At 33.6% G+C, this 19,246-nt stretch overlaps 1 protein-coding gene across 2 annotated transcripts in view; it reads right to left on the bottom strand.

Moving 5' to 3' along the window:
• LOC150105647 (serine/threonine-protein kinase Nek10-like) overlaps positions 1-19,246 on the bottom strand; it is a 268,426-nt gene that overhangs the window by 176,815 nt on the left and 72,365 nt on the right. For both annotated transcript variants that reach the window (XM_090394286.1, XM_090394287.1), the window contains exons 10-12: positions 12,833-12,922; positions 9,623-9,754; positions 3,042-3,111 (exon numbers count right to left, since the gene is read on the bottom strand). In XM_090394286.1, coding sequence (XP_090250412.1) covers positions 3,042-3,111; positions 9,623-9,754; positions 12,833-12,922 — 292 coding nt within the window. The remainder of the gene's footprint in view (positions 1-3,041; positions 3,112-9,622; positions 9,755-12,832; positions 12,923-19,246) is intronic.

Raw genomic sequence — 19,246 nt, 5'->3', positions numbered from 1 at the left:
AATCGTTGTTAGTAGATTGCGTTTTATAGTTTTTGCGTAATTCAGTTCTGCTAATCATACTGAATTTATTAAGCTTTTCCAAATGTCTTTTAATATCATGCCTTGATTTCTATTAAGATTGTCTTCTTACGGAGTACCACTGCAACTTCTTTAAAGTTTCTATATATGAAATCTTCTTCAATGCACAGCATGGAGCTGTTGTCCCATCAATGGAATGTTTCGAAATTGAGAAATGATGGGCTAATCCTGAGGTGTCTGTACTGTTGTTGTTGACATCTCCGATATATTCTTTATTTCCGATTTCTAGGCTTTGTGATGTTTGGCCTACATAATTCAGTGCACAGGAACATGGGATGTTGTATGCTCCTGCGTATTTGTAGAAAGCGATGCTGTCCTTAGGAGATCTTAACATGTGCTGTGTAGTTAAAATAGGTTTAAAGGCAACCCTGATGTTGAAAGACTTCATGATTTTTGCAATTTTGGTGGAGCCTGCATGAGGTATGACGATGGACAATGTCTACTGTGTCACTTGAGGTTGTCGCTGTGGGCTGTTTCTATAGAGAATCTTTTGAATTATATTTTGTGGATAACCATTTTTGGATAGAGTTTTTGATATTTTAATTTCTTGTTTAATTTCATATTTAATTTCTTTTATTCTTTAATTTCCAAATGTTATTTACAATTATTATTCTTATTACGGCTATTATAGCCTGTTTTTGTTTAGGAGTGTCCCTTATTTTAAATACATTGGCTATTTTTACTCAAAAAATTTATATATATATATATTTTAGGGCATTATGGGTGAGTATTGAAGGCAATTATAGTAGAATAAAGGGGAGGAAAAATTTTGTACATACCTTGTTTTGATACTTGGATCTTCAAATTCTCTGTTCCTGCTGAAGGTTTTTTATAGCAAGAGGGAAGGGCGTGTGGGTGGTGTATTTTGATGCGGGAAGAATAAACTGGAAACCCAGGTTTATTTTAATAATATATATATATATATATATATATTATTGTGTTTAAGGGCACTTTTTTTTTGGGGGGGGGGGTGAGTTACTTATGGAAAAACTGGGGCAGGCAGGGAAGAACGTTAACGGGGTGCAAACCGTTTTGGTCGACTGACCATCATCGGAACATTTTCGGAATGAGTGTAGGGCTATGTCATGACTGCCTATTATTAAACACAATAATATATATATATATATATATATATATATATATATATATTTATATATACATTATTAAAATAAACCCGGGTTTCCAGTTTATTCTTCCTGCATCAAAACACCCTACCCACGCGCTCCTCCCCTTGCTATAAACAACCTTCAGCAGGAACATGGAATATGAAGACATCCTATATCAAAACAAGGTATGTACAAAATTCCCCCCCCCCATTTATTCTGCTATAATTACCTTCAATACTCACCCATAATGCCCTAAAATATATATATAAATTTTTCGAGTAAAAATAGCTAATATATTTAAATTAAGGGACACTCCTAAACAACAACAGGCTATAATAGCCATAATAATAATAATAGTGTTTAAGAGGAGTAGCATGGGAATTTTCTCAGAAACAATATCTAAGTTATTTACAATGTTCTTTCTTTCTTTCTTTTTTTTTTAAAGAGTGCATAAGATTATTTTATCATTATTTTTGCCAACTGAACATCAAAAATCATTATAAGAATGATATTAATAACTGATATTGCTTTTGTTGCCAGCCTGGAGGTTCGAATTCCACCGAGGACACGGATATTTGTAAATGTCTTTCACTTTCATACATTCATTCATACCAATATGTATACATTCTCCCAAGATGGACTGGGTCACCATGGGAGAAGTGGACCCAATTCTTCTGCAATGGGAGAAGCCTTCACCCTGTAGTGGCTGATTATCATCATTCATTGCTTTGGTTGCATATTACACAGATAGCAAATACATAATTTGTTTCAATTTATAATGTATGCATCTTAGAAATGAGGAAGACAAGAACTTAGCTGCAAGTACTATAGATAACATTATACATTATTATTATAGATGTCAGTTTATTTCTGTAAATCAAAACCATACAAGTGTAGAAACAGTAAGCATTTTGTGAAGTGATTTATAACTAGATTTATAAATAAACAATATACAAGACATGATTTAAAGATGCCATGAACTTTTTAATATTATTTTATTATATTTACCTTTGTGATTATTTTATGAAATAATTGTTTCATGAAAGGAATTATCTTAAATAAAGATTTTTGAGAACAAAAAAAAATTGAGCAGTCATGAAACCATATTCAGGCAATATCTAATCTCTACTCCAGAGTATTTTAGTAATAAGGTGTGACACCCCTTAACTAATAAAATACTAATAAAAAAACAGCCTGGCAATTTTTACTAGGCTGATACAAGATTTATGTGCAATAACTAATAGCAACCATTTTCCATATACATTGATGGCTTTTTTCCCCCTCAGATTAACAAAGAAAAAACATTTCAAAATGGAAGTTAGTCTTGTTTTTTCCTGCCATTAACATCAATAATATAATAAAATAAATAAAATTAAATTATAAAATAATATAATCATTTCATGCTGCTTAGTAGCACCAGCTTTGAGATGTAGCCATGAACACATGTTTATCCAGTTAAGGGTTCTCCTGAGTATGAAGATTATCATTAAATCTGTGTGAAGTGTGAATCTAAGTGAACCTAACCTCCTGGTAGGGAGTTAAGTAAATTCACATGTACCTATGCTACAGGTCCACACAAAATGTAATCAATGTCAATATGCAATTTTGATTCCTGAAAAATAAGAGGATAGGACAATTTTCAGCTCATATTTAAATTTAATATATTGATCACTCGCCTATTTCTGCTTCAAGGAAAAACAATTTTTTTTTTTAATTTATCACCCATTATAATCAGTATGTTTTTATCTAAATGGTAAGAAGAATGATATTGCTATTTCCATTAAAAATAAAATAAAATTAATTCAATAATTAAAAAACAGATATAGGGAGTAAATAAATAATGTTTTATATACTTACAGGTGTTATTAACTGCAAACTTGACAAAGTAACTTCTTTTTGTATAAAGGTAAAATTTTCTATGTTCTGTCTAATAAAAATGTAATACCACCATATCAGTCATTCTTTTTAAAGAAATATGGAAAATATTATGAATCTATGACACCAGATTTAAAATGACATAATAAAATGCTGAAGAGAAAATTATAGTATACATTACTAAAATAAAGGGCCAAAAGGCTTTAGTTCGGTGATGCAAATATTATAAAAATCAAATGCTAGGCCAGTGAAACCTTAAAAAAAATGGACCAAATTAGAAAGAGAATATATGGACGGCTGGGCAGCGTGAATGTTTTCTAAGGTGGCCCGTGCTAGGACAACTTGTAAATGCCGGCAGGCATATTCCGTAAGCTCTCTGGTCAACTTATTTTTACGAAACTTTCATAGTTTCTACATTCGGCTTTGAAATAATGCTGAAACTAATATCCACTTGATTTTTATAATAATTACAGTACACATTATAATATGTGATAAATGAATAAGCTAAGATGTAATCACAACAATTCTTACAAACTGCTTTCATTAGTAGTCATCATCCTTGTCAACAATTGATGGTGTATACTTGCAAGGAGGGTACCAATATTATGATGGTTCAACACAATATTTTGTGCTTAGTTTCCTATCAACAACTTTCTTCCAAACTGGTCTATTATTTTTAAAGTTTCCTATCAAACTTTTACATTTCAATCCTCTAAGATCAACACTATATCTTGATCATCCTCTTTTTCCTTCAATTTTTGGCTCAAACACATGTTTTGCTAATCTTATGTCGTATTCTGTTTAAACAACCTTAAACATCTTAGATAAGTACATACACATTCCTGAATATTAACAAAGTTCTGTTCTGATATCTCTGTTTATAATATGACTTTGTTCTGGAAGTTCTGGCATCTGTTCACTTCCATAACTTTCCTTGGAACTTCCATATCGGCTTCCCATCTTTGAGTGACCATTTATTTCTAAATCAACTCTCAATGGATTTGACCACTTTCGTGTATAATGTTCACATGAAGTTCCAGCTGATTTCTTTTTTGCTCTATATACACCTTGCACTTCAACATGCTGGCCTTACTTATTCAATCTATTCCCATAGTTAGTTTGCCATTTTTCTTAAAAATTGTATCTAAAACCTGTGCCCTGTGTTCCTGCCTTTCTTCAGAGTTTAATTCTTACTGCTTAATTTTATACCAAAATTGTCACAGCAATTATTGAATTTGGCTAATGACTCTTGAAAATTTGTAGTAGATTTATTTAAGAGGATAGTGTCAATATTACTCAATATTAATTTCCTTAATATAAGTGACTCTCACTATAACAAACACATTCATGATAACACAAAATCCCTGCAATCCATATGAATTTACTTTAGTGAAATTTAGATACAGCCTTACAATCAATATAACATCAATCCACCTTCTGTAATATTTCAAATTTATTTCTTCTTGGTATGTGATCATATACTTTTTTGGGATCAACAAATTTAAACAGAGATCATTATTATACTTCTGTGATTTCTTGACTGTCAAAAGGTAAAAATCTAGTATTTCCAAGCAAATCCTATATGACCATACTCAGGTTGTTCATCTTCATTTTTTTTTTCTTTTAAATAAGCATGTCTGTATAAATCTTTCCTGAAATAGTATATAATTTCTAATTTGCACAATGTCTGCTACTATTAGAGTTATAGTTATACTCCAATCTACATTGGTTTATCTAGATCACTCTACTATTCATGACACAAGAGTATGTATGCTCAATAAAGAAATTCCTCTGCATCTGTTACATTCAGTTTTATTTCCCTTTTTCACAGATGGGAACTACAAGAACTCTACTCCATTTGGAATTCAATCTTTGACAAAGTGTTCTGAACAATGCCTTTTGAGCATTTCTGGTTGAAGATCATCTACTTCAACTGCCTTTCCACATTTCAGACTGCTGATAGTTTTTTTTTCCCTCAAATATGATACATACTCCTGATTGCATCCTCTTGAATATTTTTTACCACTGTACTATCATTTGCTTGTTTTATTTAAGCTTTTCAAAGTATTTACACCAGATATCCAAAATATCATTAGTCTCAATTTTCATGTCACCTTTATCATCTCTGATTCTTTATACAGTACTCTTTCCTCAATCTCAAAGTTTTGTTTTCAACAGCCTCCAGAACATTTTGTAACCTTCATGATATTTATCTTCTATATGCTTACCAAAGTCTTCCCATGTCTTGCGCTTAACTACTTTTATGCACACTTTCACTTGCTTACATTTTTCTCTGTATTATCTTAGGGCATTTGCTAACTTACTTGCTAGGAACTTTCAATACATTTTTTTCTTTTTCAATACTGCCTCTTTAACTTCTTGCATTTCCTTACCTACTTTTCCTTTCAATATGATATTTATTTCATCCTGTTAAAACTAAGTGATGATCTCTTCCCATTTCAAATCCCCATAATAGTAATGGGAGACTTCAACACCAAGGTTGGGAGATTTACACCAAGCATGAAAGATGTGATGGACAAATTTGGAGTGAACGAGAGAAATGAAGGAGGTGAAAGACTGCTGGAATTCTGTAAACATAATCTATTCATCTCAACACCATATTTTTCCATAGACCATCACACAAATACACATGGACATCTTCAGATGGTATGATTAAAAATTGTATTGATTACATTCTGATCAAAAATAACTGGAAATCCTCAATGCAAAATGCAAGAACACTAAAGAAAGCAGATTTTGACTCTGATCATAAATTATTAGCTGTAAAAATTATGTTGAAATTTAAAAATAGCAAACCAAAACTGAAAGACATAACTATACAGAAACATAATAGAAACAGAGTTAAAGAAAATAACCTTTTGCAATATAGAAAATACATGGAAAACGGGCAAAGCAGTCGTGGTATATACTACAAGAAAAACACTTGGTACAACAATCAGAGCAAACAACGAGTAGATAACCACAGACATTTTGGAAACTTTAGAAGAAAAAAGAGCTGCAAAAAAATACTTTGAACATAGAAAATACAGAGGAAAATAAGCAACATTATAAAAAACTGAAAAACAAAATAGATAGTGCAAATCTGCCAAAAATGCTTGGTTGGAAGAAAAAGCAAAAATGTGTGAAGAAGCCAATAAAAAGAATGATAGCAAGCCTGTATATAAAATTATGAAAAGAATTAACAAAAACATCCCAAAACGGACCACTAAAAATGAAAGATAAAAAGAATATTGAAACCTGGAACAATTCAACAGATGAAAAGAAATTGCTAAGAATATCCCTCCCTCAATGAGTCTTTGGACTCCCTGTAGGTGTGATATAATAATAATAATAATAATATCAGATACTTTTCCAGAGAGTAGAAGACTGGAAAAACATCATTTATAATAAAAGAAGAAATTTTGAATGCAATAAATCAAATGAACTTAAGTCATCTGGTTATGATGAACTTCCTACTAAACTGTGGAAATATGGTAGCTTAGCAACCATCAATTTCCTGCTTGAACTTTTTTAACCAAATACTATATACTGGTGAAATTCCAGATGATTAGAATACAGGGCATCATAATACTAATTTTCAAAAAGGAAGATAAATGAAGGTGAGAAAATTATAGACCTATAACATTGTTATGTCATAACTACAAAATCTTTGCATGTATTATTCAAAATAGAACCCAGACTTTAATGAATGAGACAATAGAAGTTCAAGATTTATATTTTCGGGCTTCAGACCTGATCTACTATAGACCATATTTTTACAGTTAATAGCCTGACTGAAAAGTGCTGGGCATACACCTTACCTACATACTGAAGTTTTATTAACTTCAAACAAGCATTTCATTCCACTGACAGGAACAAAATGATAAACATCATTAGATTCAAAACTACAAATATTTATTATGAATTATTATAAATATATCAAACAACTGTCAAATTTAATACAATAAAAACAGACAAATTCAAGGCAGAAAAAAAAGTCATGCAGGGTTGCATACTCTCACCAAATTTATTAATATCAATCTCAAGAAATATGCAAATCCACAACTGAAGAACCAGGTCTACAAATAAATGGCATTAATATCGACTATGTTAAATAAGCAGAAGATATTATTATAAATCTGAAGCACAACTGGAATAAGCAATAAACATTTTAAATGAAGAGTGCAAAACTTTTGGAATGAAAATCAATCTAAGCAAAACTAAATAGGAAGAGATGAGGAAAAATTTTCAATAAACTTAGAAATTCATATACTTGAACAAGTAAAGCAACTTACATATCTTGGCAGTATCATTATTCACAACCTCAACAACACAAAAACGGTAAAACACAGACTTAACAAAGGATGGTCTAATATAAATAAATTAAACAAAATACGGAAAAATAACAGTATTTCAAAAAGTCTCAAATTCTACAAAACCATTATTATACCTATAGTAACATATGAAGCTGAGACATGGAGACTCAATCAGAAAGAAATACAGAAAATCAGAGCATTTGAAATGAAATGCTTAAGAAAAATAAATAAGACTCACTAGTCAGAACACAAAAGAAATGAGCAAGTTAAACATGAATTTATTCGTGTTTAACCCCCCCCCCCCGATTAGTGCGTTTTCGGTTAGTGTGTCATTTTTTTTTTGATACCCAAATTCGATTAGTGCGCCTATATACATCTTAAAATTAATGTTACAGATTTTAAAAATTTCGATCTATACATGTTTTATGGCTAACTATTTTAAAAAATCACTCACCAGGATGAAATAATTAGTTACCGATTTGAAACATTTTACAGAGTTATTTTTTAATGGCATACTACACTATTTCCATGTACGCTATGTTCTAAATTTACTGCCAAAATTTATGTCGTCTGCTTTACATAGCATTTTGCTGATCATATCTCGTGCAATTGTTTTCCGTACTTATTTATTTTAAATTATTTTCCTAACCTTTAATCATGAGTAAAAGAATTAGTGAGCAAAAAACAGGAGTGTGAAAATGATTCAAAAAGTAATCTGATTAGAAGAAAAACTTGAAATAATAAAGAAAAATGAACAAGGCGAGTCCAGAGCAAAGATAGGACAAGAACACCAAAATGGGTGAATCAACTGCTGAATACAAAGAGAAAGATAAGGCTGCTTAAAGTTCATCATGCATGCACTGAAAATCAAAGTATTATAATGATCGAATTAGAGAGACTTTTTTTTACATGGATCGAAGATTGTAACCAAAAACGGATCCTGCTAAACACTGGCCTCATTAAATTAAAAGCATTGTTTCTTTGTAACCTGGAAAGAAAGGGCTATTAATGATGGAAAAGAAGAATTCCACGTTAGTGCTGGGTGATTTGAGGGATTCAAAAAGAGAAATAACCTACATAATGCTCTAATCACAGGCGAAGCTGCAAGCAGATAAGGATTTTGAAGAAAATTGTGTAAGAAGGGGACTATTGTGATCAACAAATATTTAACGTCGATGAAACCGGCCATTTTTTTTTGGAAGCGAATGCCTTCCAAGACTTTTCTAAAATCAGAGAAATCTCAGCCTGGTTATAAAGTTGCAGATCCGAATGAAATTACTGCTAGCAATCTGCGAGCCATTTGGAAGCACATTCTTCCACATTGTGCAAATGATTTTCGAGGCTTTTCAAATGAATCTAAGTTAATTAAATCTCATTCTGAGAAGATGAGTGATTCCGACCTGCTAAATTTAGATGCACAGCGGGAAGATCCTGAAAAATATGAAGAAAATTTAATCACTGACAAGCCCAAAGAGGTTTCACAGGAACAATTTGAAAATAGTTTTCGTACAATCGAAGTTTTTAAGCAGCAATGCTTAGAGACTGACCCTGGTGAAGAAAGAACCAGTAAAATTTGTAGAAGAGGCAATAGAGCCATACCATCAGTTGTATGAAAATAATAAATGCAATGCCCACCAAACTACGTTAGCTCAATTCTTTGTTAAGAAGCAGAATAATAAATTTATATTTGAATATGTTTTATTGTCTTTCAAGCTTCATGGTTTTCCTTTAACTAGGCCCTGAGACATACCCTAATTCTTTTATAAAAAAAATTAAGGATCAAGAAAGAAATCTGAGGAACGAATTATACATTTTCCCATAGGTTATTATATTTGATTAGTGCGTTTTCAATTAATGCACCTGTTTTAAAGAACACATTAGGTGCATTAATTGAGAGATTGCTGTATCATAGCTATAATTCTTAAACAGCAATTAAGATGGTTTGGACACCTCCAGAGAATGTACTTTCAGAGATTACCATAGTCTTAAATGGAATCACTGGGGGAAGACAACAAGAGGCAAAACAAAACAAACTTCGTTACAGTCGAAGGAAAGCTCACAATTCTCGAGATTTGGAGAGATGACAGAAATGGCCAGAGAGAGAGAGAGATGACAAAGATTTCATAAGGGACTTAACCTATCATCTGATGGACGAGAAAGAAGAACAAAAGTTGGTATACTTTTATGTTAGCAATCAGCATACTGAAAAAAAAAAAGATGCCTGTTTATTTTTATAAATATATATACCTGAGTAATGATAAAAGAAGTGGAACTCCACCATGGGAATAAATTTCCTTTTTTAGCATATGCTCTTCTGCCAGCACTGATAAAGTCCACACAAGATGCCATTGAAGACGAGCATGGCGACAGCATAACTGACTATAAAAGTGATAAATAAGAAAAACTTTGCTATACAAGAAACAATATTCTGCATATAATATTATACGATGATAACTGGTAAAAGAAATCTTTCATTTTAGAGGGAAAAAACCCATAAAAGGTGTGACAATTTAATTCCCAGAATGCACCTGTAAAAAACTTGCATTCAGAACCATACGTTAGTGGCTACTGTCACCTTCGAAGTAGCTCCCTTGCACATTTATACACTGGTTTAGACAGTGTTCCCATTTTTGGAAACAGGTCTGGAACTCTTTTTCTGGAATACTTGATATCACATTAGGCTGGATATCAGTGATGTCAGAAAATCTTCATCCTTTGCGCATAGTTTTTAATTTTGGAAACAGCCAGAAATTGCAGGGAGCTAAGTCGAGTGAATAAGCAGAATGACTTAATTCGGTAATCGATTTTTTGGCCAGAAACTCTCTCACGATGAGCACACTATGGCTTGGCACATTGTCGTGATGGATGATCTACTTGTCAGGCCACAATTCAGGTCTTTTTCTCCAAACAGAATCTCATAATCTTTTCAGCATCTCTAAGTAGCATTATTGGTTGACTGTTTGTTCCTGTTCAATCAATTCATAGTGAACTATCCCCTTGTGATCAAAGAAACGCACAGCATGGTCTTGAACTGCGAACGTGACATGAGTGCTTTTTTTCTGACATGGTGAACTCAGGATTTTCCAATGCATGCTCTGGCATTTTGTTTTGGAATTGTACTAGAAGCACCAGATTTCATCACCTATAATTTCTTGGAAACGTGCTTATTTGCAGAAAGATGAGTCACAACTTGAAGCCTGTAGAAAGTTTTTTTACCTTGGGTATAATATATGTTAAAGATGCCAAGCTATTTTAAACCTGGCTTTAATGGCTGATGAATTGTAAATGAATCGAGAAACAGTCAGGGTAATTTTAACTGAAGAATTGGGTATGTGAAAGATTTTTGCGAAGTTTGTGCTTTAGATCTTGACGGATGAACAGAAGCAGTGGCAGAAGCTTCAAGTTAAAGATGCCAAGCTATTTTGAGTAAAACCAGGTTTAAAATAGCTTGGCATCTTTAACTTGAAGTTTCCGTCACTGCTTCTGTTCGTCCATCAAGATCCAAAGCACAAACTTCGCAAAAATCTTTCACATACCCAATTCTTAAGTTAAAATTACCCTGACTGTTTCTCCATTCATTTGCAATTCATCAGCCATTAATCACACACTTAATCGTCTGTTAGATTGTACTAAATCTCACACTCTGTTCACATTTCCATCCATCATTTTTGTTTTTGGCTGCCCACTTCTAGGTTCATTGTTCACATCTTCTCACCCACCTCTGAATCTCTTATGCCACTCAAAGATACTTGACTTTTTCAGAGCATCCACACCATATGCCACTTTAAACAGTTCCAACATTTCAGTTTTGCTGATTTTCACACAAAATTTGATGCTAACATGCTGCTCCAAATTTCGATCACACATTTTTACCCCAAAGTTTACATGCAAATCTCTATTGTTTTTGCAATAGCCAAAATAGCTTCTGTGAAAATCATTACAGAAGTGTTAATGTTATGCATGTCCTTTAACGCCATATTCAGAGGTAAAAAAATATATATTGAGTTAAGCATGACTTTAAATAAATGTCAACTAATAAGGACCTTCATACTAACTGTGATGTGCATTAACCGCCAGTGGCAGATTGGCCAGGGTGTCAGCTAGCCAGATGGCAAGTGGGCCCCCCCCCCCTTAAACATTAGACAATATGTTAAAAATGTTAATGACCTTTTAGTAGCTTGAAAATATAATAGAAGTTCCAATATTATTACTGTATGCAACTAAAATTTACGTTGTATTACTATTTTAATAAAAAAAATTTTATAAAATCATTTTTCGAGGAAACTTTACATTTAAGAATATAATAACTAACTCTGAAAAAGTGATCTTATTAATGTTTTCCATATGTCAGATATTATCATTTCCTGGTTTCTGTTAAGATTTTCTCCAAAACAGAGAACTACAACAGCTTCTTTGAAATTTCTACAACGGAAATCTTCTTTTAGGTAACGCATGGAGCTGCTATCCCAATCAATGGTATGGTTAGTAATCGCGAAATGATGGACTAGACCTGAGTTGTCTATTCTGTTGTTATTAACATCTCCTATATGTTCTTTTTTTCGGATTTCGAGGCTTCTCGACGTCTGTCCTATATAGTTTAGACTACAAGCATGGGATGTTGTACACTCCAACGTGTTTGAAAAAAAGGATTAATGTCTTTTGACGATCTTAAAACGTGACGTACAGTCTTGACCGGTTTGAATGCAACACTGATGTTGAAAGGTTTAAAAAATTTTGCAATCTTCTCGGACACTGTACCTACATAAAGAATAGCATGTCTTATATGGAGATGGTCTTATATAGGGAGATGGTTTAATTTTACATCAAACCATCTCCCTGTATTTCCTTCAATTCTAATTGCACTTACAACTCAAGTATAGACTATACACTGCTCTGTATAATGTTCCGTTTATCCCATGTAATTGTAGTGTTTTGAAAGGCTTTTCTCGGCACCTTGTTCTGTGCCCTTTCCAGATCAATAAAACTTAGTGTTTTATAGATCAAATATTATATATCATAACATTCACCTTAGTACAGATCCTTATTATATTCCCATGATTTCTCAACTATCTGTCATAAAGTAAAAATGCGATCTAAAAATCTCTATTTGAATCAGCTTGTTTTTATCCAAGTTTCCTTTTCCCAATTTTTCATAGCCTTTTCTCAAGTATGCCTGTGTAAATCTTACTTACAACACTCAATTTTATTTTACTTTTTTTTTATAGATGGGTACTATGAGAATTCTATTCCAATCATGTGGCAATCGACCTCCATGATCAGACCTTGTGTATTATATCTGTTTCTCAATTCCAGTAATTTTAAAAATACATTAATATATCTACATACCATTTTAAGTTTTCCATTCATGTTCTAGCATTATCCACTCAGTTATTCTCATTACTATGGAGGAAACTATGGGATAATTTAGTCTACTGTATAAACATTAAAAACATTCACCTCAGCAAAATTGATACACCTTCCCACTGCTGTACTTGTTCCCTTACTGCCTTCTCAGAACTCAGTAATCTTAACAAACTAGCAGCCAACCTAAAATCACAAATTAGGAAAATGTATACAGTGATGACTCAATATGTAAAAATCATGTAATAAGTTTGAAGTATTAAAAAAAAAACATATAGAAAAAAAAATAGCCATACTATTTCATTAAAAATTTTACAGTGTAGTTAGTATAATTATAAATCATTATGTAATGATGATGATGATGATAATAATAATAATTAACAAGAATTTGTAATACACAAGTATTATATACAAAAATTAATGTTAATGGATAGCATAAAGGACATTAATGTTTCATTTTTCTAATACTTGTGTTTTCATGAGAGAATGTCACATTTGACATCCGTAGATGCCGTATGGTCACTCCCATAACTCACTGGGTTTTGGGAGTGAAGTCTTCTGCTAGAATAAGTGGTCAGGATCACAGATTTCCTTTCCACACAGAGTTTGTAGGACAATCACAAACTTCCATGGCCATGGAAGGTTTCAAATCCACAGCTTCTTGGCTGGAGAGCAGACATGCTAACCACTCGGCCAACCATGCCGACATGTGTTTTCAATAACAACCAAAATGCTGCAAGTTTGAATCTCGCACGAGGAGTGAATATTTTTCTGTCCTATACTTTGTGTTGAAAGGACATCTGTGACTTCTCCCAGCAGACACTTCACTCCCAAATTCCAATGAAGAATGGGAGTGACCACATGGCATCTAATAATTTGATGTAGTGTTAATAAGAGTCTTAAATAGGGGTATGTTGCATCATTCTTTCCTCAGGAAGCTATTCTCAAGGGTTTGACTGGGGGAAAAGGGGAAGAAACTGTAATCATGAGCACTTTCTAAATAATTCCACAGATATTTTGTAGGGAATGAGATCCAGTAAATGAAAGGGTCTAAGAAAGAAAAGCAAGTTTATCTTTGTTTCAAGAAACAAGTGTGATGCCCCATGGTGTAATTATTATTATAGCTAGGAAGAAATGACATAGAATGTGGATGATTACTCATTTATTATTGAGTAATAAATAAATGGTCACCTGCACTATGTCGTTATTCTACTGGAAGATGAATGGACTAAAGCTATATGAGAAAAATGTGTTTAACACTGTTACAAAAATATACAGACATCTGAGTTGTCTAGCGTAATCACTTTCAGTCTTTTGCTAAGAACCAAATACTATGAGTTACACAAATGCCACACTGCAATCAAGGGGAAAAAAAAAAAGAATTACCGTGGTATCAGAATTGCAACCTGGGTGGCCAAGTAACATAGTCTAAACTTTGCAATCAACAAGTTGTGGGTTTGAATGACACTATGGCATGGACATTTATGAATCTCTTTAGGTGGAAGAGTCATATGCACTGTGAGAAAACAATCCTGATTTCTGGATGAAGTTGTCTTAAAAAGCCACTTCCTCCAGAAAGGTTCATCGTCATCATCATCATCAAATTCCTGCCATGTACACTCAGGGTGTACAGGATATGATAGTACTACATGAAAAATTTACATTATTACTAACTTCCTATCTACAATTTTCCTCCAAATCAGTCTGTTACTTGTCAAGACTCCAACATTATCAGATCTTATATTTCTATTGTCTAAGGCACTTTGTACCGTATCAATCCACCTATATCTTGATCTTCCTCTGGGTCATTCTCCTGCCAACCTGGCCGAGAACACTTGTTTTGCTAATCTTCCCTCGTCCATTCAGTTTAAGTGACCATACCACCTGAGATTAGCTCTGCTAACACATTCCTGGATGCTGACAATGTCAAGTTCTTTCTTAATATCCTCGTTTTTAATATGATATTGCCATTGATGCCATCAGTTCACACCTCTAATCTTCCTCAGGACTCTCATATCTGCAATCTCTAGTCTTTGGTTAAGTGTCTAACTTCTGACCCGGCTCTCAGATCCATAAGTTAAAACTGGTTTGAACACTGTCTTAAATACAGCTAACTTAGTGTTTCAACTAATTTCTCTCTTATTCCATATGAATTTATTCAATTGACTTCCTACATACCAGCTTTGTTGTTTCTGTTGTCTATTTCCATATTTAATTTACCATCTTCACTAAAAATCGTGCCTAAGTAGTTGAAATGTTTTACTTGTTCCACAGATTCTCCATTCACAACACAGTTGATATTTTCAATGATTCTGCCTATTTTCACTGTCTTCGTCTTTTTATTGCTGACCTTCATACCATATCTATTAAAACAGTTATTCAATTTAGTCAGGGAATCTTGCAGACCTGTAGCGGATTAATTTAGAAGTATAACATCGTCGTATAAAACAAAGAGCTGACATTAACATCTCCAATTTTGATATCATGTTTAATACCACTTTCCTTCATAATGTGATCCATATAGATAATGAATAACAGAGGGAATAATGTACATCCTTGTCTCACACCAGATTTAACATTAAACCATCTTCCTGTACTTCCTTCAATTCTAACTGCTGACTTACAACTCAAATAAAGACTAAGTATTGCTTGATATAATGCCCAGCATTAGTGTTCTGAATAGCTTCGCTCTTGGTACCTTGTCATATGCCTTTTCCAGATCGACAAAACTTGAATACAGATCTTTGTTACATTCCCATGATTTCTGAACTATTTGTCGTAAAGTGAAGATCTGATCCTGACAGCCTCTATTTGGCCTGAATCCAGCTTGTTCTTCACCAAGCTTTTCTTCCACAATTCTTCTCAACTGTTTCATAAATCTTACCAGGAACACTCAGAAGGGAAATACCTCTGTAATTCTCACATTCAGTTTTATTTCCCTTTTTATATATGGGCACTATTAAAGCTCTACTCTAATCATCGGGAATTCGTCCCTCTGTCAGGGTTTCTGAACTATGGAGTGCAGCCACTGTAAGACTTTTATACCACCATATTTCAGCATTTCTGGTCAAATATCATCTACTCCTGCTGCTTTTCCACATTTCAAGCCTTTGATGGCTTTTTCTACTTCAAGTATGGATATGTATTCCTGACTGTATGCTTGTTGTGTGTTTATTACCACTGTGCTATCACTGATTGTGTCATTTAGCAATTTTTCGAAGTAATTACTCCATACGTCAAGGATATCTTTTTTTCCCGTTTTCATGTCACCTTTATCATTTCTAAGTATAACATTAACAAATTTTAGAGCACTCTTTCCTCCATTTCTAAGCTTCTTTAACAACAACTTCCAGAATATTTTCCCACATTCTTGATATTTATGTTCTATGTTCTTGCTAAAGTTCTCTCATGACTTTTGTTTTGCACAGTTTTTTTTTTGCACTAGTTTTACACAGTGTTTAGCTTACTTACATTTGTCTCTGTATTCTATAAGAGTACAAGCTGACTTTTTTGCCAGGAACTTTTGATATGCTTTCTTCTTTTCCTTCACTGCCTCTTTAACTTCATGTGTCCACAATGGTGGTCTGATTTTTCTATCCTTGCAGACAACCTCACCACATGCCTCTCTGGCTGAATCAATCAGGGTTTTCTTCAAGGCTTGCCACTGAATCTCCAAGGTTTGGTTCCTGTTCTCAAACTCTTTCATTTTTTATTCAATAATCTTTGTGTATGTTATTCTACAGTTCACATTTGAGAGCTGCTCAACTTTTATTCGCTTTAAAACTTTCTTACATGTTATTCTTTTCAGTATGAAATTCAATTTTATCCTGCTCAAGACTAAATAGTGATCACTTCCAATTTCAAATCCTCTGTACACTCTGGTGTCCTGCACCAGGGAGAAAACATCGCTATCAACAATAACATAGTCAATGAGACTTTTCTTATTTCTTGCCTTTTTTTTTGCATGTGAATTTGTGCACATTTTTATGTTGGAACATGGTGTTAGTAATAACCAGTCCATGTCCTGAGTAGAAATCTGACAGGTATTTGCCATTATTATTAGTTTTGCTCTTTTCTCCAAATTTTCCCAAAATATTTTTGTATGTCTGACAATCATTTCCTCCTCTGCTATTGAGATAGCCAACAAGGACCAACTTTTCCTTTTTTTATTGTGTCAGTTGCTTTTTCTAAAGCATCAAAAGATTCCTCCACTTCTACCTTAGTAGAACCTTCTGTGGGACCATAGGCACAAATAAGTCTCATTGTCTAATTCCCCATTCTGATATTTGCCCACATCACTCTACTTGATACTGCCTGCCATTCAAGGATTAGCCTCATATTTAGTGTTGAATACTATGGCTACTCCTTTTTCTTGATTGTCTTTGCCTGAATATAACATTTTGTATTTATTGCTCAGAAAGATATCACCAGTTTTTGTCTTTTGTTTCAGTCACCCATATTATGTCGATATGGTACTTATCTAATTCCTCAGCTAGCTCCATTTCTTTGCCATTCAGGCTTCTTATGTTGATAGTACCGATCTTTAATTCTGGTGATGTTGAGTTGGGGTGTGTTTTCAGATTTGTTTCAGTAGTTGACTTTTTGCAGTTTGCTCTGGTTCTCTGGCGAAAAACAACGGGGGTGTTATTTAACCAGACGATGCCCCAGTCGGCATGAAATTTTGTCATGTTGTACCATCATTTGTATTTTGGTTTAAGCCAATAAACATACAATTTGGTCGGCTAAATCCCAAATTGCCAGCCCATCCTTGTTCGTTCAGTATCCAGGTAGATACCCAACAGGGTGCACCACGAGAAGGTGAGGATTAGACATTAGATCAGAAGCCCGTGGTCGGTTCTCTGCATTCCTTTAAAGGCTATGTGGAGGTCTCCTCTCAGTTATACAGCTTTGACCCTTAAGCACTCCTCCAGAAAGGTTAGATAACATTAATATAACTGATGTAGTATATACTGAAAACCTATGCTGCATCAATGCTTGATGTAGCATAGGTTCTAACTTTCTGTTCAGGATGATAATAAAAAATACAGTAATAAAACAAGTAATCGAATGATCATAGATAATCATAACACCATCCATTTCATAACTGCAATGTTATATAGTGATGACATTCATTATTACAACAATATTACTGTAAGCATAATTTTTTGTCTAATTTTGCCATTAAAGTGGTGTGGCTAAAACAAAAATTAAAATGACTCCAAATTTGAATACATATCTTAAATGCTAAATTTCGTTAAATTTTATCCAGTCAGAGAGACATTTTTATTGTCATTTCAATCCTTTTGTCAATAAAAATGGTGCAATTGCAGGAGAAAAATAATTGTCCATCTCTTAGTTTAATATCTAAAGCTGAAAATTACTGCATTAAACTTACGCATGTGACCAAACATACATTATAATTTATATATATATTATAAGTACATCAGTGTCATAAGTTGGATGGAGGTAAGGACTGAGACAGAAGTTTGCTGTGTTTTTTTTTGAAGAGTTGCAGATTATAGTTGTTCAGGAATACTCATGAAGAAGGCTGTTCCAGAGGACAGAGGTAGATGGAAGAAAAGAGATAGAGGAAAAGCATGTTCATTATATTTGCAGACACACAGCAAAGGGATGCTAGGCAGCTGCTACTAGTATTAACACATGCAAAAGAAAGTGGAAGAATGACGATTGCCAGTTCAGTGGAGCAGTGACCATCGAAGTACTTGAAGAATAGAAGAACAGTGTCAAAACATTGCATCTCTGAATAGAGGTCGAAGTGAATCTGTAAGAAATCCACCCTGAATATGTGAACAGTATTCTAAGAGGATATGTGAATTTGAGATTAAGAATGTCTAGTTTTTGGGCTAAGGAAGCTGCTGATGTGATATGTTTATGCCAAGAGACTGGAAGTAAATGTTAGTCAAAGCAGAGAGAGAGAGAGAGAGATCTGATCTTGTCTGTTGATTTATGTATTACTAAGGGTAAGAGCAGAGATCCTCTTGCAAGAGAGAAGGCAAGATTGCATTTTGGTAGTAGTGCTGAAGGTGATCAGATCATCCTCATCACACAGAAGGATGGTGTGAAGATCAATATTTAAGGCACTGGCTGAAGATTATTTTGAAGTTTGGGATTAATGAGAATTCATCCCAAATAATTTTTGGGATGAATTCTCATTGCTTGCTAATGAGAATGAATGGAGAGTACTACCATCAGCAAAGCTGTGAACAGGATTAGTGGTGATGGAGAGTAGGTCATTTATATATAGGAGAACAAGATTATGAGATAGAGAAGCTCTGATGCACTCCTATATTGCTGGTGAAGATTGTAGAGAGGGAACCTTACACCATGGCATGCAACAAAAACCAGAGAGAAAGCTGGTTACTCAGTTACAGAGGATGGTAGGTAGACCAAAGTATAGCAATTTGTTCAGCAGCTCGACAACAGACACAGTCAAAAGCTCTGGAAATGTCAAGAGTGGCAGCACAAGTTTCTCCGAACCTTTTCATTACA

The sequence above is a fragment of the Typopeltis vanoorti genome, chromosome 6, assembly GCF_054136105.1.
Source record: "Typopeltis vanoorti isolate ZY-2024b chromosome 6, IOZ_Tvanoo_1.0, whole genome shotgun sequence".
In the NCBI taxonomy this organism is placed as follows: Eukaryota; Metazoa; Arthropoda; class Arachnida; order Uropygi; family Thelyphonidae; genus Typopeltis; species Typopeltis vanoorti.
Note: the sequence above shows the minus strand (reverse complement) of the source record. Positions and strands in the feature narration are given on the sequence as shown.